Source organism: Syngnathus floridae, chromosome 7 (genome assembly GCF_059516105.1).
Source record: "Syngnathus floridae isolate MCC-2025c chromosome 7, RoL_Sflo_1.0, whole genome shotgun sequence".
NCBI lineage: Eukaryota > Metazoa > Chordata > Actinopteri > Syngnathiformes > Syngnathidae > Syngnathus > Syngnathus floridae.
This window is the reverse complement of record NC_142419.1, coordinates 16,334,862-16,362,055: the sequence shown is the minus strand read 5'-3', so window position 1 is coordinate 16,362,055 and position 27,194 is coordinate 16,334,862. Positions and strand designations below refer to the sequence as shown.

Genomic DNA, 27,194 nt, shown 5'->3' with positions numbered 1-27,194 from the left:
TATAAAATCAAGACACACAACAATAACATTTTAAATTTGAGTTATTTTTTTGAGTTATTTTCAACTAACACAAGCAAGACGCCATTTCCACTTCGTGCATACGTACCGTATCCACACATCCACACGCTCATTCCCTGATGTGACCTTCAGCCACGTAGGCTGGCATTCAATTACCTCCCTGTCAATGGCCCATCCAGCCCAGTGGCCGCACGCCCTTGAGAAGCTCTCCGCGGCCATTTCGTCCAGTGAGCCTGCCGCATTTGTCGCGACGACGCAAGCTTACATGCAATCATCCCCCTTTGCTAGCTTGGTCGACACTTCAAATGCCGACGTAGTCCATGAGACGCTTTGCTCGACGTAACATGCTTTTTGAGCGTTTGGAGTGAAGTAGTGACGAGTGTGTGGGATGCTTTTTATGTTGTTTGCATGCACTTGAAAACAAGTTGAAATCTGTGGTGGAATTAACCTCGTAGCCCCCCCATCATACTCCCTGAACGACTGGCGTGTTGTTAAGGACAGCTGCCTGCTGTTTGGACTTGAACAGATGTCTCTTATTGGTTCATGGGGTTTATCATAACAATATGAATAATTTTTTTTTATGTCACTTTTTTAGTAGTTTGTGTGCACTGTTATGAAATAAATCTTATAGCATCACAAATTAATTTAAGCATTTACTCGGCACGGTTTAACCTCGGTGCTGTTTTGAGTGATATTTTCAGTATCGTTGAAGTGAAGTAAGTATATAGTATAAAATAAACTACTCACCTTTTGACAAATTCTGAAAGATGAAAAGGAGACTCAGGGACAGTCAAAAAAGTACATTACTGTTAATGGCGAGCTTATTTGGCGAGTTGTTAGCAGTTACACTTTTAGCCATATGCTAATTATGTTAGTCTGTGCGTAATAAATTAAAAAAAGAAGAATGGTTCTTAGTTTGAATTTGAAGCTAGAATGATAAGAAACAAATATGTTGTTGAGAGCATGAATATTCCGTCTCAATAAGTGCTCATAAACTCTTGCGGGCATCATCGTGAATCCATCAAGGAAATGAAATTGCTAAATGCTCTGATCGAGCCACTGCTGATTGCGCCCCCTTGAGGATCCCCTAATGAGATTGGACAATTATTAGCCCTGGAACTCTTCACGGATCCAAAAATAATGTCCAGCCAGGAACCAGAACCATCTTGAACGTCAGCACAGAAAACAACAAATTGACTCCCCCCCGCCTCCCCCACTCACCAGTGGGAGCGTTGAGTTTGCGCTTGACGTCAAGTGTCTCTATTTAGCCAAAGCAAACAATGTGGCCAGTGTGAAGTTGCAGAGGAAATCTGAACCATTCGCGAAGGCCTTGAATTCAAAAAGCCTTTGATATCTATCGACTATTCACTCATAGCAATGGTTTAAAAAAAAAAAAAAAGGACTGTTTAATGTCAGTGCTTTGCATTTCAAAACCTTCCCCCGGGCTAAATACATCCTGGCTTCAAAAAGAAAAGACCACCACTTTTGTGTGTTCGGCTTTTATCCTAAAAACATCAGGATGCTTTGTTGTATACTTCTATACATTTCAAAAATAAATGTTTAAAACTTACATTGTCAGTGAGGATATTATGAAGTCAACGGAGGAAATTATGCATGGAAATACAACGTAGCTTTAGTATTTTCTTTTCTGGTCAAGAGACACAATAGCAAAGCAGATTCCAGCAGATGAGTCTGAAAAAAAAACACATAATTTGATTTAATCTGCTTCTGTTTCTGAACAGAATCTGCGCCGGCTGAAACGACCAAAGTGGATTAACTCTCTGACAGGATAATGCCGATTAAAATGATAAACACACTCGCTAAGTGATCCATATGGCCTTTCAGATACGGAGTCCAAGCTTTTGGTTAGTCGAGAAAATTCCAAAACAAACAAAAAACAATCTTACAAGTCGTTGACGAATCATTTTAGTTCCTCCTTCGGGACTCGTTTTGATTTCCTTTTCAATTAAAATCTTGAGCCAACGGTTTGGGTGGAATCGGCAATCTTAGAACGTCTCAATATTTGGCTCTACCTTCGCATCGAAATGTCAAAACGAAAAGATTGATGGATCGTAATGATACCAACAATTATCTCATCAAGCATTATCCTACTAATGAAAGCTTCCACTTGCATTTTGTGAAATGTCAGCATGTCCCTTGATGGCACGGCTCAATGAAAGCATGGTCTCGGGGGTGATGGGGGAGCAAACTGGAGAAAATCCATTCCCGGAGTGATGGTTCTGCTGAGGCAGGTTGGACCGCGGTCGGGCCCGGTGGCAGCCGGCGAAGATCAATGCGAGCTCTTGGCAGCTTCCGTTCCGGCACCGTCGGCCAAACGCCGTGCCGCTTTCTCGTCCGTGTGCAATAAAGTGTTTGAATGCAAGGGAGTCAATTTGTTGACGGAAGCGCCTAATTACGTCCTCAGGTGCCCACGGAGTGAGAGAGGAGCCTCGGTTTGTGACGGCGCGCGCCGGAGAGAGCGTGATCCTGGGGTGCGACGTGTCCCCTCCCCTGGATGGCCAGCAGCCCCCCTACGTGGTGGAGTGGTTCAAGTTCGGAGTGCCTATTCCCTTCTTCATCAACTTCCGCTTCTACCCTCCCCATGTGGACCCGGAGTACACCGGTGAGTGCAGACAAAATGGATTCGAACGCCAAGAATCTCTGAATCAACTCTTGATTTATTTTTTATGGGATGTCTGTCCCCTAATTGCTATCCCTTCAAAAACGCTAATTCCAAAAACACAGACGGACACTCATTGTCACAAAACGGAAACTACTTTCTGATTCGAACGCCAAGAATCAAAATAATGAATCAACTCTTGATTGATTCTTATTAGATGTGTGATCTATCCTTTAGAAAACACAAATTCCAAAATCGCAGACAGACACTCATTGTCACAAAATGGAGACCACTTTTTAATTCGAACTCCAAAAATCGAAAGAATGAATCAACTCTTTATTGATTCTCTGATTATGGGATGCGTCCCGTAATTGCCATCCTTTAGAAAATTCCAAAAACACACAAACATAAAAAATCCTCCCATCAGAAATAACAGTGACACAAATAAACGGGTGTGCGTGATTGATGTGTGACTCACACAGTTGAGTGAAAGTAAAATCCACGCCTATTAGAGATGCATTACACGCCGCATGAATCGCATCATAACCTTAAAAAATAAATCCTCCTGCGCTGATTTAGTCGATGCGTCTGCGCGGCGCCTTCAACGCAGCAGGAAATTGCTTCCTCTGATGTTGCCTTGTGCGTGTGTATGTGTGTGAGACAAGATGGCGAGCTGTCAGAATGGGGTCACATTTATCCCCTCCCGTTGGTTCCTCTTTACCGCCTCGCAAACCCCACCCTCGGCTCTTAATACGCTGTCAAAAGTGAGGCAAAGCATGGCTGCATTTCAAGTCTTGAATCTAAAAATGACTTTGCACTTTTTTTTTTTTTTAAAGGGGATCCCTCCTGTGTAGTGCCGATCCTACGGGGGGGGGGGTCATTGTTGACTTGAGCCTTTTGACCTGCAGCGGGTTTCCTACGATGTGCAAAGTGGCGCCTTCAAAGCGTATCAGTGTCCACCTGGCCACACGTTGGGTGTGGGAGAATGGAGAAAATGATCTATACGTTCATTTGGTTGCTAACCAAAACAGCAGCACCTATTAAGGCTGCGCGTCAGCTACATCCTCGATGTCAGTGACTCTGCCGAACTCTGGATTCCAATGAAAAAAAAATCTCTTCCCGCTAAACGATACACTTTACCCCCCCCCCCTCCCTCGCAGACTATATTATCTCCCCTTCATTACCGCGCGCACTTGTCCCGCGGCCGTATGGAAATTACAGCATTTAAAAAACATCTATTTTTGTGCCGACTCAAAGCAAAGACTCCATCAATAATTCAGTCGGGCAGCTTGTGAGATTTTTAGCGTCTGATTCTTGGGCTCTGGGACAAGCTGCCGGCGTAAGAAGATCATATATCTTTCAACAACCCCCCCCCCCCTCCCTCGGGGTGTTCGGAGCGATGTGTGTGGAGGAAGCCACGGCCTGTAGATGTGAAATGATGTTTTGAAGCCAGAGCAAACATTATTTGCGGGAAATAAACATTTAGTTCCTTCATGCAACTGACTTTGAGGTTTCAAATAATTCTGGGAGAGGTGCTCCCGAAAGTTTTGTATTATACATGTTGCGAAAGCCCTCAAAATGATAATTAGGATGCATTGCGGTTCACTTGAGCAGCACCCACTCCCTTGATCTCAAAAAGACACCTCCCGCCCCGACTCAGCACTTCAATGGCCGACCCAAAAATAGACCTGACTTTTTTTTAAGACTGCCTTTTTTTTTTTTTTTTTTTTCTCCTCCTGCAAAACTGCAGTCGCTGCGCACCTCCCACTCCATTGATTTTGCGCTAACAAAAAAATGTCCCTTTTCCATCTAAACGATGGCGGCCATCCCACGGTCGATGCCATCGCGTGTTGTACAGTTCCGCAAGAACGCACCGGCACCTCTAAGAAAAAAGAAAGCGGCTCATATATGGCCTTTCGTTTACACATCAAAGTCTGCAAAGATGCTCCATCTCAGAACACTTGTCAAGCCCAGCAGAAGCAAACGTTGTAGTCTGTCGGGCTGTCAAAGGCGGACCGCGTGCTCGACAGACGGTCGAAAGGCGGCGGATTTCGGCAGGCTCGCTTTCTTCAACTTCTCCCTTCCCTTGTGATTTGCTCCCCGTTTGAATTCCAATTTAGCCTGAACGGTGAAGTAGGAGAGGGGTAAAAAAAAAAATCGTGTGTGAAACCGTATGCCGACTTTGAGATGGAAGGCTGTTTTTTTTTCCACCCACGCAGATACTTTTGAATCAGGTTAAATTGTGGCCTCCAGGAATGTGTCTGTTTTGCGGCCAGTTGGCCAATTTCACGTTTATTTGAGATGGAAAATAAACTTGTTTGCACTCGACGCTGAGACGTCACAGGCTGTCACCAGCTTGTGGACTCTGACGATCGCGCGCTAAAACCAAACTCATCGGTCGGTAATGATTCTGGCCGATTTATTGATAACTGCGTTGTGTTTGCCGCACAGGTCGAGCCTCTCTGCACGGGAAGGCCTCCCTGCAGATCGAGCCGGTGCGCTCGGAGGACCAGGGCTGGTACGAGTGCCGGGTCCTGATGCTGGAGCAACAGTACGACACCTTCCACAACGGCAGCTGGGTGCACCTCACGGTCAATGGTGAGTCTTCCGGCTTCAGGGAGTAAAATTAATATTTTTATAGAATATTATGACTATTTGAATGCTAAAACTGTCACATATGATTTTTAGAATTATAAGTAATGTGACTCCTACTAATACTGCTACTCATTGGCGGAGCTAGGATTTTTTTTTCTGGGGGGGGAGCAAGGATATTAGGGGGTTAGCAAAAAAAATCTTCAAAATATGCAGATAGAAATAGGGTTAGGTAAAATATGGGGAAAAATCTCTGAAAAATGAGAAAATACCCAAATGTCAATCATTTTTATGTCAATCATTATTATGGGGGGGACAGTGCCCCTCCACCCCCCCTCCAGCTCCGCCATTGCCACTACTGCCACTATACTTCTATTACTGCTACTACTCCTAGTTATAAAAATAACAAAAAATTATATCAATAACAATGATAATATTTATAAGAATTATCTGATGATGATACTACGATAATTTACCACAACCAATACTATAAGAATCATAATACCAATATATGATGACTATCATAAATCGACCAATACAAAATTGCACTATATATGTAATTTTTTCACCTTTTATTGATTTTTGCTCATTTACAAAAGCATCCAGTCTTTAAAAGTTGTGGTAAAGCTCCCAGTGATGTGCCTTTTCATGAGATCGGTTAGAGCCAGCCTCCGTTATCGATTGTGGTTTGTTAAAGGCAGTTATGAGACGTCGTCTGCGAGCTACCAAAGTGATGACTGGCTGGGAAAATAACATATCTGCACCTTTGCATTTCCTCGCCAAGGCCCCCCAAGCGCATTAGTAAATCCTATGCAGTGTACACTGTTTTATGTGAGGAGTGCGTTTTAGCTAGCTTTCCTATCAAGCTGTATTTTATTTTTATTTTTTTTGCAGATGTGCGCGATGCAACAAAAACTGCCTTCCCTGCACTATGCATCATTTTTTTACACGAGTAAAAATAAAAATAAAAAGTTGTTAATTTTTCACAGGTCTTTTAACCTCCTGTGTCATTCACACCTGTATTTCTGGTGTGTGAAATGTGATTATGCATATGTTTTACAGTGCCTTGCCGATCTCCCTATTTGAATAACGATGACAAGGTGCTGCTGTGGAATCGTGTACTGTTGAGGACCATTTATAAAACCCGCAGCCCTGCATAATCACGTCGGAGTGAAACATGCTGATGTGCGTGAAGGCTCATAATGTTTATTCCCCCCCCCCCCCGATGGCGTCGGCAAGCGTTACATAAAACGGCGCCGACACGAGAGCGTCCCCATTTTCTGTCCCGCGCGGCGAGTGAATAGGTCAGACTGTTTTACTTTTTATCAATGTCTTTTTGTTGTGCCGGGCATACTGCACCTCTGTCGCTTTACCTCATCAGTATTCACGCTCAGCGTCCTGCTGCGGAGCTCTTCACTCCCGTCAGGCCTTTCAACAGCGACTAATAATATCGTCATCTAGACTTTTTTGTGGTGCGGATGTTGAGAATCAAACATTTTTTCCATTCGACTTTTTGTTCGGGGGAAAAAAAAGGCAGGGCGAAGTCGTGGAGGAGTCGCCAAACGCTACGAACCCAGTTTGCTCTGAAGACCCCTTAAAAGAAAATATTACAATGTTGGCGTAGGTTCAGAGTGCTCACATCAAACAAGTGGTGCGAGGGAAGCAGGTGCCGTCCTCGTCCGCCTTTTTTGCTTTTTCTCCTGTTTACACACACGTAGCTCACTCGCACCTCCTTTGGAGTTCCTGTTCGGTGGCCTTCGCTTCCTGCCAAGCGGACGGCGCATTAGTGCCCACTCAGTGGCAGGTGTCAGATGGCGAGGCCTTGTGCCCGAAAAAGAACAGTGAGGCCAGTCTCCCTCCGGTCTGCCTCCCTCCCTCCTTCCTCCTCATCCTCTTCTTCTTCCTCCTGTCTAGTCTGCCTGGTGCTTCCCTTCGCTGTGCTTTTCACGCATCACTCAGCTTTGCAGACATCAAGACAACGCTCGACGTAAGGAGGAAAAAAAAACCGTGTCATGGGCATTGACTGCCATTTTTTTTTTTGTCTTAGCATAAACATAGTGGACTGAGTTAAGGATGAACGATCCTTCGCAGCACAACAATGGGATGCAGACCTCGATTTTAAATGTGTATAATTGATGACGGGAGCGATGCCGCAAGTAGGGCGAAGTCGTGACGCCCGGCTGACTTTTTTAAAAAAAATTTTTAAGTGGAGCGACTCCGGTGTTTCGCTGTATCTGACAATAGAGTCCCAAGTTGACCGATGTACCCGCCGCGTGTGCCGCTCGCTTGCTTGCCACAGCGTGCTCGTTCCCACAAGAGGTACATGAGATTGGGGTCAGAAAAGAGAACAGTTACGTCATAAAAGTAGCTCCGCCCCTAATTGGTCTTACGAGTATTTGCCCACATATCCCAATCAAATTTACCCGGGAAGAAAATCAAAGAGACAGTCAAGTTGGTGTGACGCCGCGTGGCAACTTTCCCAGCAGCGAGCAAGTGGCCCATTTGTCGTCTTCTTTTTAAAATGAGCACACTGCCACTATTTATCATCTGAATTACTCATAGCAGAGGAAAAAAAAAATATGGAAAGAAGGTTTATTGGCCCCTCGGGTTGCTGGTGATGAGCTTCTTCTCGGTGGCTGCTGTTGAAGCTTCAGAGAATCTTTGGGGTGATGCGAGGATATCGAGACTTCTTTCTGGATTTTTTTGAAGGAAAGTTTGTTGTTGTGATTGGATATGAGTAAATATTTTTTATATATCTTCCAACAGCGCCGCCGACATTTACATCGACGCCGCCGCAGTATGTGGAGGCCAAGGAAGGAGGCAGCATCCTACTTAGCTGCTCCGCCCAGGGAAACCCCAAACCTGTAATCAGCTGGCTGAGGGAAGGGGAGGAGCTTGCCACCAACGCTAAATATTCGGTAAAACAAAAATATTTGATGTCATTTATTTTGCAAAGAAGTCTAATTCATGTGAATGACTGATGGAGACAGAACATCTTCATGTCCACCAATTGCCTTCACAAAAAAAAAAAAAAAAGATCTCCACTAAATGTTCATTATTAATTGTGGGCATCCAATTGTATTGATTTGACCGTTTCACTTAAATTTGAATTTTGAACAAATCCAGAAGTGAGCCGAGTGCTTATCCGCTCTGCTCTGATATTTTTCTTCCTGGGAAACGCGTGCGAAGAATCTTGTCCAAATGTTGGTGTGCGTATGTGTGTGTGTGCTGGTGTGTTTGCTCACCCGCATGCTCTCGCTTCCACAGAGACTCGCCAGAGAAATGCAGGAATGTGTCAGACAGGAGCTGGTGGAGGCGGACGGGTTTTGGGGGGGGGCGGGGTTGTCATGGTGTTCGTTTTACTTAACTTTATTGCTTTATTTATGCGCACGGAGGAAAAGGCTCCATATATTGAAGATGTTAAACAAAAGAGCGGCCATATGTACAGTCGTCGAGTTTCCAATTGTCCTACCTTCAGCGTTTTGAGGCTTTCCAATTAAAGTGCCTTCCGAAACAAACACCTGTTAATCTTCTGCTGTGTAACTGCCCCCCCCCCCCCCCCCTCCAAATAAAGCCCACTTTAGATAAACACCTGCTGGTGCAGTTCTATAAATGAACACATTTCTCTAAATAATGCATCCTCCAAACAAAGCCGTTGTACTTGAGAAAATCAATGCCTTTCCTCCCAAAAAAAAAAAATGTGGCAGGTATGTGAATAAATGCCTGAAACTGTCTAGTTCACAAAATAAACACGTCCCCGAATAAATCCTAAAAAAAATAGAGATAATCGGTGGAAAAATTCCTTAATTCAGAAAAAAAATGTCTGCCTCTGATATTAATGCAAGAAAATTTCTCTTCAATTTTAAGTCGTATTAAAAGTCATGATAAATTGTTTCCCAGGCATCAGATTGAATCAACATTGCAGCTTTTCACTGTTTGTTTCACACTTTGACTCTCAGCCTGTCGCGCATGAACTGCGCGACAAATACGGCGCGTTAGTTAATCTTGCGACCGTTCAATCGCTTACAGCGTGTCAGACGGAGAATATGTGGCCGAGTTCCTCGAGCTTAGCTCTTTTCTCCCTCGGCTGCATAATGCATTGACTACAGCTGTTTGTGACTTGAATGGACGTGACCTCACAACCTGTTGCATAATTTATAGACGGATGGGGGGGGGTGCGTGCTTCTCATATGCTCTTTTATTGGTTCTCATTGAGGCAGCTCAGCAACCGCCTCATGCAATGTTCATATCATTATTTCTTTCTCAGGTGCACGACGGAAGCCTGACCATCCTCGGCATCACCCGCGACGACAGGGGCGCGTATACGTGCAGAGCCTACAGCGACCAGGGGGAGGTGCTTCACACCACCCGTTTGCTGGTGCAAGGTACGAGTCGGTTCACATTAGAAGGTTCGTGTTGTTAGCCCATAAACAGAAAAATGTTAATTTTCAATAAAAACTTGAATAGTGAGCCACATGCTGCTTCACCACACCTAAAGCACTCCCATTGGACGTGCGTTGTACTTGTTAATCTTTCCTCTCCATTAATTCCGATAGTCCGACATGTTGCGTCTCGTGTGCAGCTCAGCTTCCTGAGAGGTTTGACATAACGTAAACAACAAGCCAGGTGTTGTCTTAAAAACGCAACAACGAGGAAAGTGCTAGATTTTTTTTTTTTTTTGGACTCTCTTTTGGGTCCACGTATGTCCGCCTCGCCTGTCAAGGTTGGCCTGTCAGCCGGTCAGTCAGGCTCTCCTTCAAGCGGTTGTTTTGAAACTTTTATGAATCATATATTATGTGACAGCGAGATTTTGATTGGATTGACTCAAACGCAATTTTTTGAAATTTATTTTGAAAGTGGGGTTTTGAAAAAAAAAAAAATGCAATAATTATTTTAACAAGAAACATAGAGTTGACGCACGAGTTGCCTTATCGGGCCACATAAAATGATGTGACGGGCCAGATCTGCCCCCAATGACATTTTAATTGGTTATTTTAATTTTATCCTGGGTGAGTTTTCTTTCCCAAGTTTCTCCATTTTCACCCGATTGTGCCTCGTTGTGCCTGTCAGTCGTCCACTTTTATCCTCAACGCTGGAAACGAGCAGCAGGCTTTTTTGTATCTGGCCCCGCTCACAAAAAGACATCTTACCTTTCATGGCTTCTGCTTTTTTTTTTTTCCCCTCTATTTTTTTTTATGGTGAGTTAAGAGCGAGTGTGCTCTCAAGGGGGACGGAAAGGTTACAATGTGAAGCACGCGCTAGCTCGACAAGCACAACCAACAGTGGCTGCCGTACTGCGTTGTGTCATCGCTCTGGTGATTAGGAGTGGAAATGATGCATGTGCTCTCTGTAGAAGAACAGGTTAACCGTTGTACAAGTGTGAAGTTAAATAGAACCGGAAAAAAAATGGCAAAGAAAATATTTAACAAGCAGCTTCATTGTAGTGTGCTTAATACAACTAATTAATGTCACTACAGCCGGTTGATGATAATATTATGGCTGAACAACATTTTGTGTTTCAGGGCCTCCGTTCATTGTGTCCCCGCCAGAGAACGTCACTGTCAACATATCCCAGAATGCATTGTTCACCTGCCAAGCCGAAGCGTATCCTGGCAACTTGACCTACACCTGGTTCTGGGAGGAGGATAATGTCTACTTCAAGAAGTAATTATATAAATATATTATTTTGTACATCATCAGTGGAAAGATGTTTTGTGTTGTAGTTATTGTCAGAACCTTTCGCAATGTCAGCATCTTCTAAAAGAAATATTTATTATATTGTGCTTATTTGTCAAAAAAGACAACTTTAATTGTTTGACTTGAAAAATTAATTTAAGAAAAAATAATGCCTGATTTAAAAATAACTTCATATTTTGAATTTTAGACAAAATAATAAAACTATACAAACTGAATAAAAATATTAAGATAATGGTTTAATCTACACGCTTAATTTTAAATTTGGAAAAAAATCATTCAAAAAACAGAAACCAAATTCTTTGTTCATTTCAATTAAATAAGTTTAAAATTAATGCAATTTATGATCCCTTTATTGAGTGCAATGTGCCAATTTTGTCATGATCAACTGTTAGACTCTCTGCTGCTCTCTTATGGCCTCTTCATGTAATTTAGAACGCTACACGCACATGTATGAACTGGTCTGCGTGTGCGTTGAAATAAAACCACGCGTGTCGCCCCATGCAGCGATCTGAAACTGCGAGTGCGCATCCTCATCGACGGCACCCTCATCATCTTCCGGGTCAAGCCCGAGGACGCGGGAAAATACACGTGCGGCCCGAGCAACAGCCTGGGCATCTCGCCCTCGGCGTCGGCCTACCTGACCGTTCAGTGTGAGTGTTGCCGTGGCAACCGCCAGCGCCGCCGGTTGGGGGTTGGGTGGAGGAGGGGAACAGCGTGGAGCCTGCTCTATTATTTCTCACTACTATGCAGCCTCCTTGCCCAATTTCAAGGTTACGTCAAGACAGCCTTTCACGGTGTCGCCGTCTTCATTACATCGGATTATGTTGTCCTTTTCATTTCATTAAGGCCCGTCATTTTTATTTCATATGGCTGCCATCTTCATTTCACGTGGCAGACATTTTTATGTTAAGATGTAACCGGTCTTGATTTCATGAGGTATGAAATTGATTTTCATTTCATCGTTAGCCATTTTTAGTTCACGTGGCGGCCATCGTTTCGTCATGTCTTCATTTTAAGAGAGATCCATTTTTGTTTCCTGCAAGAATGAAGGCTTTGCTCTCAGGCTGCCTTCATCGTCAACCGTTGTGCGCTAGCCGAGCTAATTTGCTCCCCGCTTGCCTCCTGCCAGTCATTGATTACCGTGCTAAGCTATGTGGGAACGGAGCGCCGAGGGGGAATTGACGACTCTGCAGCCACGGGCGCACAATATTTTTTTTAAATCAGTTGTCCCAGACAATCTGTATTAACTGTACAGCATGTTTCAATGTCACATTTCAACACTTTGATTTATTCTCTTATAAACATGCCATTAACCCCGAAAGCATCGGAATTCTTGTAAAAAAAAATTATTGTCTTTAAATCATATCTTTGTAGCTCTCCTCATCATATTGTGACTTCATTCTCCTAAAATGTCCACTTGATTCTCTCCAGACCCGGCCCGAGTGATCAACATGCCGCCAGTCATCTACGTCCCCCGCAAACTGCCAGGCATCATCCGCTGCCCGGCCGACGCCAATCCACCCGTGACGTCGGTGAAGTGGGAGAAGGACGGCTACCCTCTGCGAGTGGACAAGTACCCCGGCTGGAGCCTGACGCCGGACGGGAGCATCCGGGTAGCCGAAGCCACCGAAGACTCCCTGGGCACCTACACCTGTGTGCCTTACAACGCCCTGGGTACCATGGGCATGTCCCCCCCTGCCACTCTGGTGCTAAAGGTACCACGCGGAGCTGCCAGTGGGCGCCTCCGATAGATTCTGATGCCAGCGTTTGTGTGTCCGCGTGAAGGATCCCCCTTACTTTAACGTGAGGCCTGGGGGGGAGTACCGACAGGAGGCCGGCAGAGAGTTAGTCATCCCCTGTGCTGCTTCTGGAGACCCCGATATTCCCAGCATCACTTGGAGGAAGGTGAGACAGAAATGACTTTTTTTTTTGTTGTATTTGGATTTTGTTTGAGTCAAATTTCTGCTTCATTCTTGTATGATAGTCACTTTATTTTACGAACATAAAAATATCTTGAGCTGTCAAAATGATGACTATTTTTTATGAATTAATTCAATCAATTTGAATAATAAATGATTAATTAAAGAATTAAACTTTTCCTGATAAATGTTGACATTATTGTCATTAAGTTTTTTAAAATTTTTGACAAACTTGTTTTTTAATTGTACAAATTTATGGAAAAATCTTGGAAAATTTTGCCTTTTTTATTATTATTTAACTTTTTGGGCCAATTTTACAAGTGGATAGTAACATTTTAACTTATTTTGGATTATTTTCCTTCCTTGAAAATCTACATGCAGGTTGGGAAGCCAAGCCGGAGCAAGCACAACATCCTCCCGAGCGGCAGCTTACAGTTCATGTCGCTCAGCAAGGAGGATCACGGCGAGTGGGAGTGTGTCGCGACCAACGTGGTCACGAGCATCACCGCCAGTACCAAGATCCTGGTCATTGGTACCATTACACACACCCACGCACGCACACACACACATAGCTCATCATCATCAGGTCTTGAAGTTGATTATCATGGCTCTCGGCCATGTGCTTTGTGCGATTCCCACGAAGCAGCGAGCAATAGACATCTCGTAATCTGCTCGCCTCTATCCAATTTGGCCGTGGGCGTCATTAAAATTTCATTTCATCTTATCTGTAATAGCTTTATGTGCCTCATTTGAAGACTCATTCTGTAATCACAGCGTGGCGCAGCTTTTTTTTGTGTGTGTCCAGCCAGTGGAGCAAGGACGTCTTTACTGCAAACTGTAAAGTCACAGCCGGGCACATCGCATGGATGAGTCACAAGAACGGCAGTGACTTTAAATCAGCACAACTAATGAGACTCCCGTTCTAGTCTTAGTTTGCTTATTATATGTACCATATGAGCTATGGTATGTGCAGCGCTAATGCTAAGCTAACTTTGATCCCCCAACTTAAAATAAGACCAATTGTATAATGGAAATATTATTTTATTTCCGCTTATTGTTGTAAAATGACGGCGTTCTTCCTAGAAAAATTGCATCTTAATCCTCAAATTATTTCAAATTTATTCTTGAAACGTTAATCGGTGCACATAACGACAATTATGACTGGATTGATGAATACAAAATATGTATTGTTTCTTTTCCTTTATGCTTTCTATTTGTGTATGTGTGTTTATGACCCACTCAGGCACCAGCCCACACGCCCCCGGCAACATCCACGTTGTGCCCTCGACCACCTCCGCTAATGTATCCTGGGAAGCGGGCTACGACGGCGGCTTCGAGCAGACTTTTTCCGTGTGGTACGGTCCAGTGTGAGTGCATTTACTCGACTCAAGATTGAACCGAGAGACTGTTTACGCGCATTGATTGGCAAGATTCACTGAAAACAAGCTCGAGTCTCCCATATCCATGTGTGAGCATTTTTGATGTGAGATAATTAGTCACTATCTTTTCTGCACAAGTCTGGTGGGGAAAGAAGGAGACGTTTATTCGAGGAAGGTTTTTTTGTGTGTGTGTGTGAATGGCACACTCGGTTATTTATTAGCGGAAGGAATGCGTTTACAACAAGCAATAAGACTCTGTTACTGCCTTTTTTCTTCCTTGGGGGGGAAAGCAAGCAAGGCGTTTGCTTTTTTTTAAGTAGATAACAAATATTCATTAATTGTGCTTGGGAACTTGTTTACAACAGGCAATAATACTCGGTCAGCACTTGTTTTTTTTTTTTTTTTTATGGAAAAAGGGTTTATTTGAGGGAGGTGTTTATTTTTTAAGCAGATGACAAGGAATATTTTGTACTGCCAAACATGATGCTATTGGTATGATCACAACAATGAAAGATAACGGCACGAAAAGGGACTTTATGTCCCTCTGGGGGGGAGGGGGGAGTTATTTTTTCATTACAGAGCTGGAAGAAAAAGAAGTTATAATCAGGTGACTGTAATATTGTTTCCCTTTCGTTAGTGACCTTATTTCCCTGGTGGATCACTGTAAGTAGGTCACTTGTGTGTGCAATCCAACTTTTAACCGTGAAGCCCGCCAGTTTAAAAAAAAAAAAAGCTAAATATTACTCGCACTAGCAAACACCAGTCACAAGCTATTGTATGATATTTAAAATCTTCTTAAATTCTGTGGTTTCTATTTCCCTTCGCCGGGCACAGGTCAAAGAGAGTGGACTTCGGTCCACACGACTGGCATTCCATGCCGGTTTCTGGTGCTCAGACGTGGCTGCTGGTGCCAGGGCTGGAGCCTGGGACAGAGTATCAGTTCAGCGTGTTGGCACAGAACAAGCTGGGCACAGGCCCATTCAGCGAAGTTGTGACAGTCAACACTGCAGGTGGGCTTAGGTTTGAGTGGCCATCGACACTGTGAATTTCAACAGTCCCAGAGTTCTGTTTGTCTGTGTTCCCCCAGGCTCTCCTCTGGGTACCCCAGAACCACTGGTGCTTCTTACCCCACCACGGTGCCTCACCGCAAACCGCACTCAGCACGGTGTCCTCCTCACTTGGCTCCCCCCGGGCAACCACTCCTCTCCCATCAACCGCTACATCATGGAGTTCCGCCTCGGGGAGCGATGGGAGACCCTGGACGACCTGATCCCGTCCACTGAGACTGAGCTAGTCGCCAGAGACCTGGTTCAGGTATTCGTCCATTTTAGTCAGGCAAATAGAAGGTTAAAGATCTTAGGTATGTTGTTTTCGGACACCAGGAGTCCTGGTATGAGTTTCGAGTGATGGCAGTCATGGAAGACTTGATCAGCGAAAGCAGTAATGTAGTGGGAGTGTCCAGCACGGGTCAGTATAAAACAAAATCTTACCGTAAAAATGTTGACCATGCAGGAACTGACTTTCTTTCCATTCTGTCCCTCAGATCCCTTCCCCCCCGCGGAGGTGGCCGACGAGGGGCTGGCTCGCCCGTTGGTGGCGGGCGTGGTGGCAACGATTTGTTTCTTGGCAGCGGCCGTTCTCTTCAGCACTCTGGCGGCGTGCTTCGTCAACAAGCAGCACCGGCGCAAACTCAAACGCAAACCAGGTCACTAACCGGCGTACGCTTTCGGTATCTCGCCACACGTGTTAACGGTGAACGTCTCCCCCTTCAGATCCCCCCTTGTCTGTGACACACTTCAGGAAGAGCGTGGAATCACCGTAAGTAAACGCTGACGTCCGCAGTCCTGCATCTTCTTTGGCGTTGGTGCCGGGATTTGCAGCATAGCGTAGCCTATCAATACCAAGATAGCAGACAAACATGCCCCCTAGTGGCTGTGGGGAGAATAGACAGGGACATCAACCCACGAGTCGGGTCTACTCCTCCGAATTAACAGTCTTCACACATCTACGTGAGTCAAGACGTACAAAAATAAGATGATGGTGAATGAGACTAGGCGTTAGCCTCGTTAGCTTCGTCACTGTTAGCACCACGCGATCGAGACCTCACACCAGTTACGGTGCAGATTTGACACCGTCAATGGCAGTGAATGAAGGTAAAAAAAAAATTCTTTTTAGAAATGTACAATATTATACTTAAAATAATATGCTAGGTGCAAAAGAACACGCACAGAGGTGAGCGTGTGGAGATCACAAGCAGATTAAGAGTTCAAAGCTGCCTGGTCAGCATTTAAAGCACAATGTGGCCCAGCAGCAGCGTGTGTGTGTGCGTGTGTGTATTGATTTTGTATCTCCATGTGTGTTCTTTAACCTCAAACACTGTCCGCTCTCTGCATGACCCTCAGTGTTCAACACTTTTTTTAAGTTGTTTAGCTGCGCATTGACCGTACAGTGTGTGTGTAATCATCCGTCTGTGTTTAAAAAAATAAAAATAATACAAGTGCACTGCAATTGGAGTAAAACAGGCTCATTTGTGACAACCGTATGCAAGCAGGCCTCCTCTACTTTTTGATACAGTTAAAGATGAACTAGGCCCGTGTTGTTTGTTTCCCGCCGCAGGCCTCCTCTCACCCCCTTGCCAGGGGTAGAGCCCTGCTGGGACGAGCCTGCCAGGAGCACTTTCTTGCCCCCGCCCGCCAGCCCCCTGTGAGTGTGCTGCACTGCACTGGCCTGGCATGCATGTTTTCATATAAACATGACCTTTTTTTGTTATGTTGCTTTTGCATGCCGAGACACTTTTGAGATACACGCACAGCAACTCGTCGTTACGCCGCTCTTAGTGTGGACAGATTGAGGCTTTTTTTTTGTGTGTGTCATCCCTGCTTTGTTTGTTAGCTGTCTGACATCCTCAAGTTGCCATATGCTTGTCTTTGCAATCATTTGTTGCATCTTCAAAAAAAACACGCTTTTGGTATAGCTGCTAGCAAAAGTCACCCTGAAAGTCACATTGAAGGAAACTGCTGAAAAAAATTTCTTCTGTGTCCTTGAAGAAAAAAAAAATCTATCATAGGCTACACACAGAACTTTTACATCTTTACCATTTTTGCGGGTACATGAGCAATCCCACCCATGACAAGGCGCTTCAGAGGACCTCCGATTTGGCTCTAACCTTTTTTTAACAAAGCCCCGTCTCTGTCCCATTCAGGTTGTCATCAGGGAAGATCAGCCCAGAGAGCTCGCCGCCATCCCGGCCTCGCTCCATTTCTTCCGAGGGTTCCCACGGACCCGGGCTGTACGTCAGGAAACTGCCCAGCCCTCAGCGTGACAAGGACAAGGAGCTCTCCTTCTACAAGAAAACCAAGCGTGCCATAGCCAGCAAGAAGTACAGCGTCTCCAAACACGAGGCCGAAATCACCACGCCAATCGAGCTGATATGCCGCGGCCCCGACGGCCGCTTCGTCATGGAAACCAGCCCGCCGCCTCGTCGCATCCAGGGCTTCCCCTTCGCCGAGGAGTCCGACCTGTACCCCGAGTTCCGGCAGTCCGACGAGGAGAACGATTTCGACCCCGGGCCTCTGCCGCCCATCATGCCCACGCTGCGGCCCCAGCTGTCCCCGACATCTTCCAGCCTGGAGTCCACGCAGCCCCCAACCTACAGCCCCCACCTGCACAGGGCCATGGAAGGTATGAGCTTCGCAGAGGGCGGCGCAATCCACGCCTCGGGGCAGGCCCCGTCCGCTCGCTACAGGGGCTTCCCCCAGGGCCCCTTCTATGGGTATCTGGGCAGCCGCATCGAATCAGGGATCCCGCCGCCATTCTACATGCCCGACGTCAGCCCGCATAGCTCCGCTCTGTCCTCCCCGCCGGGCACCGCCGAGGGGCCCTTTGGCTATCCCTCTATCCCCGAGGAGAGCGGAGAGATGGAGCACCATCAGTACACCGCCTCCGGCCATTCTCTGTCTCACAGCCCTCCCCCTCGCTCACCTGAAAGTTGGCAGCCTCACGCGTTACCCTTCCTGGGTCTGGAGGGTCCACGCTTCATGTTCGCCTCGCACCATCCTTTACATCATCCTCCGGACATGGCCGAGCCGCCCTCGTACGCCTCTCACTCGCTCCCGCCCGGTCGCCTCCACCTTCCTCCCATGACGGATCCGACTAGCCCGAGACTCCTGCAGCTGGAGGTCCCTGTGGCTCCCCCGGGCAGAGCCGGGCCCCCGGGGCCTCCGGCTAGGCGTTTAGCTATGCAACAGGCCCAAAGTCTCGGCCAGCTCAGACACACGGCCCACGGAGTGGGCGTACCAGTGTTGCCTTACCCTGACTCGGCAGCCCGCGCAGGGAGCCCAAGCACAGCCCCCAGTAGTAGCCCCCAGTCTTGGCTCAGCCCGAGGGCGGGGCGCCGAGCCGACCCCGGCCTGCCCCCCTTAGTGCTCCAACCCTCCCGCCTGTCCCCGCTCTCTCAAAGCCCGCTTAGCACCCAGCCGGGTTCTCCAGATATTCTCGTGCGCCCGCCTCCACGCCCCGGCATCCTCCGCACCTCTCGGTCTCTGGAGATGGCCGAGCTCAGCCTGCAGACCTCGGCCGGCGTCTCCCGGAGGTCCTCCCTGACCGCCTCGCCCACTCCGAGTCAGGGCGGCAAGCAGGCCGGCCCTGGTTACCACGGCGCCCACATGTCCTACGCCTCCACGGCAGCCAGTTACCCCTCGCAGTCCCCCTCTCCCCCGTCGGAGGGCAGGGACGTTTTCGGGCAAAGGCCATCCCAGAGAAGGACAGAGGAGGAGATGCTACCCTCAGAACCCTCCCAGCTCCAGGTTTCAGCCTCAGGGTAGGTGATCCTTCCACCAGAGAATAGTCTCTCCCTGTCTGCTCTATATTTTCCAAGTCAATATGACTTCCAATGGCTCCGTTAAGATGTAATTAGGACGCATATTGTTCTTTAATATGCAGAAGGCATGTAATAGCATTGAGCACGCATATCTTAATTAATCTCTTCGTCCTGAGAAAAAGTCCATTTCAAATTGACAATGTATTTTTGATAGCACATTTTTGAGATAATATTGACCCATAAAATAGAGATTCGTATACATAATAAAACAAAATGTAGCGAAACCTTCAGCTGAAGCATTTTAGCGATTACTACAGGTAAAAGTCGTTTTGAAACACGGTATAAAGGTCAAACACAAATTTGTTGCCATCAGGTGTAATACAGATTACTGTAACTGTCTTTACAACAATTGTCTTTATAGATACCACTGTTGAGATAATAAGCGTACCAAAATGTATCATACTACTTAATTGTATATTTTCAGATTTATTTTCATGTCTGTAGTTGGTCCTCGGTTACCTTGGTTAATCTTCGCGTTCGGAAGAAATTACCTCGCCACTTACAACTGAACGGTGCCTTCGGGTGCGCCTACGGAAATGACAGCTTTGGATTTGTTTCCGAAAACATGCTAATACATCCGCGATACCATACGCGGTAATTCAGTTACAAAAATGTCGTATATATGCCCCCGTGATGTTAGCGGCCCCTTTCGCCAAGCATCGAGCCAGGACCGGCTGGTGCGTTTCAATGGTCCCCAGACGGGGGAAGTTGTAGCAGTGTATAAGACTGCTGTTTGCTAGCGGGGCGAGGGTCTTACCTGATTTGTCTTTGATTGATCTCAGCTATCTGGGCAGCGTTGTGACCCGGCCCACCACGCCGCAATAGGTAAGGGTCGGACCCATGTTTGACAGGGGAGGGGGTCAGCAGGTGGAGGGCTCGAATCACTCTCTCCTTTAAAGGGGAATCGCTTTGGGTGGTGCCTCTGTGCTGGATTCAAGTGAGCGCCATTTTTTTTTGCTAATACTGTAATCATCATGGCCGCAGGGCGCATTTGTGTCTTAAGGCCAATGTAAGCCTGCCGCGGCACAAGTTGCCGCCATTAAAGGCTTGCCAGTGGCTTTGCTTGACATGTTTACCTGTGCATAAATAATTAAAAAAAAAAAAGGAAAAACAAACAGCCTTGAATCAATAGAGGACGCACTTGAATGATAGAAAGGAGTATTCCCCTTTAAAGATTTGTTCCATGTGCAAAATGCCATGCATGCATTCTCTAAACTTCTCTCTATACGACCAAGCAAATAACAAGACGAACTTGACTTCTCTCTCACATTTGTGCTTTCTTTCCTTCCTTCCTTCCGTCATGTGACCGTTTTTTTTAATGGCCATCCTCCTTCTTTGCCGTCATGTGACTCGTCCTTCTTAACGGCCATTTTCCTCTTCCTGCCATCTCCTCCCGTCGGCATGGTGAAGCCTCTTGTGCCGCAGTGTTCATGTCGATCGACGTGTGCTGTACCGTGTTCGTGTCTATATGGAAAACGTGCTGCGCTTGAAGCCAGCACGCCGTGCCCCCCCCCCCTCCCCTCCCACACCGGTTTTGTCTCCGCCCCTCTCTGCTAATACCTCTTGCTCTCTCTCTCCACAGCAGCAAGCCATGGACGCCATCCCTAAAAAGATCAGTTAATCCATGTGGGGCTCCACAAACTTGACCTCACTCCACTCAATACGGCCCTTTGGCTCCACTTTGAGCCTCAATTTAACTCATTCACTACCATGGACAGCTAAACCCGTCAAAAATCTGGCAATGAATGAGTTAAATGTTAGCTCAATAAGTTGTAATAGGTATAAATAAGTGAAACTACACCAACTCGATCCTTTTTTGTCAAGACTGGAAATGTACTTATTAAAGGTGTATCTATCCATCGTGTTCCAAGGATGGGCTTTTAAGGGCATGTGGGCGGCCATTTTGCTGGTTTGCAATTTGTTCTTGTTCTGCAATGTGTACAAATGGGCATCAAAGCAGAGCAGGACAGGATTTTTTAAAAAATTTTTATTATTGCTGACTACAACTGACTCTTTAGCCTGAACTGGCCGCCAGCCAATCACAAAGCACATACAGCTAAAAGAAAAAAAGTATGTGAAGCTTTAACAAGATGCCACTACTAGTTACAGGCTACTAGTTGTTAGTTTCGGCTCACTGTTTCCATACCAGGGTTGTCATTATGCGGAATACTGACTTTTAACAGCAACTAGAATTTAGCCATTCGATACATTGCATGCCAACAAGATGCCGGCCCACATGTCGTGATTTCACTAGAGTAGACGTTTCTTTTTTTCCCCATCTCAAATCTTTTAATAAATACAATTCCAATGATTTTATCTAGTGTAATTAAGGATCAATTCCATAAGAGGTGTGTCAATCATGAAATCAAAATATTTTAGCTAATCTGCCACCTTTTTATTCTCTGTCCATCCTTATTAAGACATATTCTTTTTTTTTTTTTTCCATGAATAGGAAGTGATCAATTTAGCTTTTCTGAAGCAGTCATTATGTAAAGGCGGAAACCCTCATGGCATATTATTTTTTTTTATGAACAGGAAGCAAATTGTGATCAGCAACAAATTTACACATTTCAATCCGAGCAAAATCAAGTCCTTTGTGTAACGACTGCTTCAAGTGCGTCAACTGTTCCTCTCCGTCTTTTATTGTCCCACCTGGTTGTGTCTAACGCTTATCATCCGTCAGTGCTAATGTGGAGTTTTTCAGACCACTCAGTAGCAGTCCGACCGGTGTGCCGCCATTATTCTGTATTTTCACTCTACGATGGCTCCGAGTGTTGGATTAATGCGAGGACGCCGTGTGGTGTACCTCTCTCTTTTTCTGTATGCTCTTCCCAGGGAGCCTCTAGGTGGGGCTAGCGATGCTGCTGCTGGGTCTGAGAGTCTCCCGGCATTGCTACACCACTGTATCACTAAAGCTAAAGGAGTGGCCACCAACAATAATAACAACGCGACCTCTGCGAGGAGAACCGGTGAGTTTTGATCATTATCGGTGAAGATCGTTTTTCGGATCCTAGATCAGATGTCTCCCCCACCCCTCCCATCTCAGGTGCGACTCCCTCTCAGACCCAGCAGCCATGTCAGACGCCCCACGGGGACGAGTTACTCGACCGGACGAGAAAACGGCAAACCAAGAAGAACCCCTATCTCTATTTGGCCTCCTTGCTGCATCGCGGGCGCTCCGAGGAAGACCAGACGGGCATCCTGACCGGCGCCGACTCGGAGGGCCCCAATTACGGGACCCTCCGCTGACCCCGAGGGGCCTGCCAAGCTGTTGAACTCCATTTCAAGCCCGCTGTGCCCCCCACCCCTACAACCCAATCTTAGTATCAACCCGATAGCTTTCGTATGATCTCTCGAGCTGATGGGGGTTCCAACGGAGGCATCGACGTGAGTACATGAACATTTAGTTTGGCTTCCCTCCATCTCACTTGAAAAGATATATCATGTATATAAATAGTCAAAACAAGGGAGTGAAGTTCCGTACTACAGTAATAATTTTTTTTTTCACTCACGAGGGAGGGGGCGGGCAATGTGGGGGAGGGAGGGGGGGGTCCATATATTTTTTCCAGTGATACAGTGTACTGTTATGCCCGGTGCAACGACTCACCAACTTTTCCTACAATACAAATAGTGTCAGTATTTAAACACAGGGTTCTTACCACCAAATATACCTCAGAGTAAACGCAGAGTTGCTGTAATTCTTGTGGTATACTGTACGTACTTGACCTTTTTACATACGGGGAAGAAAAAAAAAGAATATTAAGGTTTGGGTCACGCAATGTGCTCGTTTTTTTGTTTCGTTTTCCCCGACACGTTAGCTAGCGTATGGTTCTCGCTATTAGCTTGTGTTTATTTAGCGGTACTATCCACTTGAGACCGTGTCTTAATGTGTCGATGTTACGAGGACGGACTCTGCCGACGGTCGGGAGGTTTTAGACGAACAGGGTGACCAATCGTAAAATGTTGACAAGGATGAATTTCACTTGGTGGCACATCTGGAGGTGCCTTTTTTTGCCTTTGCGCTTGTCTTTTTTCTAGCTTCGACTTGCCTTTTCCGTCGCCTTCTCGCATTAGTCTCGTCGGGAAGGGCTCCAATACTACTGTTCTGTTTTATGCCAGAGAGGAAGCATGACTCCTTTTTGTTTTCTTTGTTGGCTTTTTATAGTTTTCACCGCGCATTTCCGAGTAGACGTGAAATGCGCAGGGCTACCAAAAGGGGAAAAAAGGCAAATAAATAAACTAATAAATAAAAGTTCATGCAGACGGAGTAAAGGTGCTGCATGTTCAGTAGAAATTTAGCAAGCATACAATTGCCTCATAAAGCTGGAAAGTCCTAAAAGCAATGAATTCAATACAGCGGACCCTCGGGACTCATGTTATGAAAGAAGTTCAACACAGTTTTTCACAATCTTAATATATAATGATCCAACTCTATAGATATTATTGATTAAGACTTGACTAGACAGTCTGCTACTAGCTAAGCAGCACCTCGCGACACACATAAAAACGTTAGCATGGAAACTTTAACAAGAGCACGGCATAATTAATGACGATTAGCATTGCGTTGATTAGCATAGCATTGAATTATTGTTTGCATCAATAGGTAATTCCCTGTAAATGCAGAAACAGAGTAGCAGCGGCTCACTAGCAGCTAGCAACTGAGGCTAACATCAACTCCATCAAAAAGTCTGAAAATACAAATGTAAAAGTCTTTGGCAATGTTTTGTTTTGATGTTTTATTACTGTCATTTTCATTTGTCTCTTTGGCTTATCATTATGGATACACAAAAAAAAAGCCAAAGAAAACAAACAAACCACCCCAAAACATCCCGTCCGAGTCCCGGGGGTCCACTGTGCTTAACCGCAACCAACAGCACGACTGTTCAACAACCATACATTACTTTCCAGCTACTACTCTGTATGTTTGTTAATTTTCTGACACTAGCCGATAATGAATGTACGTTTTTCGCTGTACAGGAAATGAATGTCGCGATGTCGCAGTGCATTGAATGACCGTTGTTTTCTTCTTTTCTTTTTTAAAGCGCAGCCTGCATCCAGGCCAAATCGTTCGGTACTGTTAGGCCCCTTTACGAGCTCTCTTTTCCTTTAAATACTTTTTTCAATCATGCAAATATGCCACAGATGAGAAGTCAAAGCTGATGGTTGCCTGAAAGTGAGCACCCACGCAAAATATGAAACGGAAATTTAAGAAGAACGGAAAAAAGATCTATATTTGTTATGTACTGTACATGTATCGTATTTGTAAAGAGAACCCGCGTTTTACGGGAAGACCTTCTTGTAATGAGGATGTACAAAAATGACGAGATGTAGAGAGAGAAATTAGATTATATACGGTAAATATATTAAACACTCAAAAAAAAAAACAGTATTTGCTTACAGTACGGCTTTAAGTGGAAATATTTAAAGGTGCCTCGTTTGTCACGCTTTTAGCGCACATGGTTTTACCCCCAGAGGAGTGAACGTAACAATATTAGCAACGTACGATGTATTGCTTCTGCTTGTATATTTCATCCCGTGAAAATGTTAAGCTCCAGAACTTTGGTAGGCGCTTTCACGCAGAGCCTTCAAAAGTTGTGACAGTAGGGCTGGGTGATGTGGCCTCAAAAATAAAATCCCATCAATCAAATTTCCTATTTTAACCAATTTTAGCGAAATGATGATCTCTGAATTTACTCACAAAAAATAAAATGTTAGCCTTTTAGCTAATATTCTTTCGCACGAGTGGCAGTAAGTGGATACACAGGTTCATTGTAACTTCTGCCATCTAGTGGAAGAGTGTGTAATTGTTCTACATGTCAATATAAGTGGCAAACAAAGATAGTCCACCTAAGATTCTCTTTAGAAAAAAATAAAAATCCCTCTGATAAATCTAAATTTGCTCAGCGGATTCTCAGCACTCTAACTTGGTGCTACGTTCAAAACTTTGTGGTGCTGTAGATTAGAAAACGACAACCTCTTTTTTTGTTTGTGTTTCTGGTGGGGGGGGGATTGCTAAAACTAGAGCCGTCAATCATAAAAAAATTGTGTACGCTTCCGAAACGTGGGCCAAAAAAAGACCCTAATTAGATTTGTGATCTTCAAATGACCTCAACATGTTTCTATAGCGTGTGTATGTGTGTGCGTGCGTCCGTGCTTCCAAGGTACCCTCTCGAAAAAGTAGTGCTGATATCGAGTGTGAACCCAGCCTAAATGAGGGGGACTCACTTGTAGGTCTACCATCTCACGTTAGCAGCGATTTTTTCTCAAGCACATCACTGCAGGGGCGTCTCTCGCCACACCACTATCGATGGAACCTTTCCACCATGACGTCACACCGTGTCCGCACTTCCGCAGATGCTTTTTAATCCACGCACTTCCCACAATTTATAACCGCAGTTATTCTACCAACCACCATTGCGCTCCAGAGTTCAAAACTAGCAAAAAAAGAAATGGCTTTTTTTTTTGGGCACAAGTGAAGTGCAGGAGACGGTGGTGTGACGTCACGTCGCAAAGGGTCTCGTATTCCTCGTCGTACTGTACCGGTTAGCCACATCCTCTTCTTCTAGAAACGGATTTCGTCTTCCGAGATCTTTTTTTTTTCTTTTTCTTGCATTCTCCAAAAGAATCTTGTACAGCGTTAAAGATGGCTGCTTTGGACGTACTGTCAGCTCCGTTGTTTTTGTTTTTCGGTCACAACTTCTCTGCTTCACTAGCTCCTGTCGGAAGTTGATACTTTCTAAAACAAATGATACAATTCTTTTTATTGTATTAATCTTGCATGTAGAGACAATACCAACCTTTAGCAATCATTCACGGACATCTGAGCTGGTTGTTAAATGGACAGAAAGCTAGAATAATATGTAGTTTTTTCTATATTCTCTGTTTTTTATGTGTACCAGCACTGAGGAACTAGAATGTATTATGATTATGATTCTTATTATTGTAGGCTACAATAAAAAAAAAAAAGCACTACATTGTTAACTGTTTTAGCGTAAAATGCTCATAATCAAGCAAGTAAGCCACGTAGTGCTTCAGAGGAACATTTTCCATTCTCCACTCTGTGCTGTACATCACGTTTACATTCTGTTTCCGGGTGCAAAATCCACATTTGTAAATATCTTGGCGCAATGAACTCGTTTATTTACTCTTTTGTTGTTCCGTCATGTCATCAGGTTTAACATGGACACATTGTGAGCAATTAACTCATACTGTATGGTGCTGTACCAAAGCCTTATGTATGATATTTGTATTACTTTTCTCACCGCTGTCAAGTGGCATCTGTAAAATCATTTTCTTTTGTGTGTGTGTGTCTGTGCGCGCGTGTCTGAGTGTGTGTGAAGGAAACAGAAACAAGCTAAAAAAAAAAAAACTCACTCTGGCCTGGTTCCAACCCTTCGGCCTTTTTAAGGGAAGAAAAAGCGCCACAAGCGCTAGTTGTTGCCGAATGAGCGCACCATCTCAGCTCATCCTCGCCACATGGGCGGCCTGCGAGAATATGAACACATTCATGTCACCATATCATGTCCAACGCTTAGTCCCATAAGGAATTTTTCTCTCAAATTTTTGTATTTTGACATAATAAAAAAGACAAAAGAGGTCGTTCCTGTTGTACTTTCTTTATTGACAGCTGTACATTACTTTGTTTTTGTTACAAAAGAGGGAGAACAAAGTTGGAAAAGACGCTTTTGTCTAAATGTCTTGTGAAGATAAAGAGTCATCTGAGGTGTCAATTCCAAATTACGATTAATTGAAGAAGAGGTCAATCTCAATCATTTTGTTCATAAAGTGTAGTTCACATACTAGACACCGGGTGTAAGTGTTGTGCATTTTTGTCAACATGACCTCTTGTCAAAGCACAACGCATTTATTCAAAGTTAAATATTAATGCAGACATCTTAAATTTGTAGTTAATGTTTAATTTTGTTTTTTTTTTAAGGAAAAGCTAATTACAAGGAGGCTTGGGTGGAGCAAGAAAAACAAATACATCCAAGGAGAATGACCTTTGACCTTTGTGCTTTTTACTCAAATTCAAGAGCCCAGAGGCATGCTGGGAAACAAACACACTAACAAGTATGTGCACACACCTGGGG

The 27,194-nt window shown here is 45.0% G+C and overlaps 1 protein-coding gene across 5 annotated transcripts in view; it reads left to right on the top strand.

Annotated features, from left to right (window-relative positions):
- Positions 1-26,704, top strand: part of igsf9ba (immunoglobulin superfamily, member 9Ba) — a 40,945-nt gene extending 14,241 nt beyond the window's left edge. For 2 of the 5 annotated variants that reach the window (XM_088380639.1, XM_088380638.1), the window contains 19 exons: positions 2,444-2,641; positions 5,090-5,236; positions 7,997-8,148; positions 9,498-9,615; positions 10,753-10,894; positions 11,432-11,577; positions 12,359-12,642; positions 12,713-12,832; positions 13,228-13,378; positions 14,090-14,213; positions 15,060-15,235; positions 15,313-15,539; positions 15,608-15,692; positions 15,769-15,930; positions 15,998-16,043; positions 16,842-16,928; positions 17,428-19,044; positions 21,940-22,073; positions 22,151-26,704. In XM_088380639.1, the coding sequence (XP_088236765.1) occupies positions 2,444-2,641; positions 5,090-5,236; positions 7,997-8,148; positions 9,498-9,615; positions 10,753-10,894; positions 11,432-11,577; positions 12,359-12,642; positions 12,713-12,832; positions 13,228-13,378; positions 14,090-14,213; positions 15,060-15,235; positions 15,313-15,539; positions 15,608-15,692; positions 15,769-15,930; positions 15,998-16,043; positions 16,842-16,928; positions 17,428-19,044; positions 21,940-22,073; positions 22,151-22,353 (4,319 nt within the window). In that variant the 3' untranslated portion in view covers positions 22,354-26,704. Of the gene's footprint in view, positions 1-2,443; positions 2,642-5,089; positions 5,237-7,996; positions 8,149-9,497; positions 9,616-10,752; positions 10,895-11,431; positions 11,578-12,358; positions 12,643-12,712; positions 12,833-13,227; positions 13,379-14,089; positions 14,214-15,059; positions 15,236-15,312; positions 15,540-15,607; positions 15,693-15,768; positions 15,931-15,997; positions 16,044-16,841; positions 16,929-17,427; positions 19,045-19,886; positions 19,930-20,686; positions 22,074-22,150 lie in introns of those variants that run through there. The other 3 variants (XR_015859408.1, XM_088380641.1, XM_088380640.1) reach the window with 3 other exon arrangements.
- The last annotated feature ends 490 nt before the right edge of the window (positions 26,705-27,194 follow it).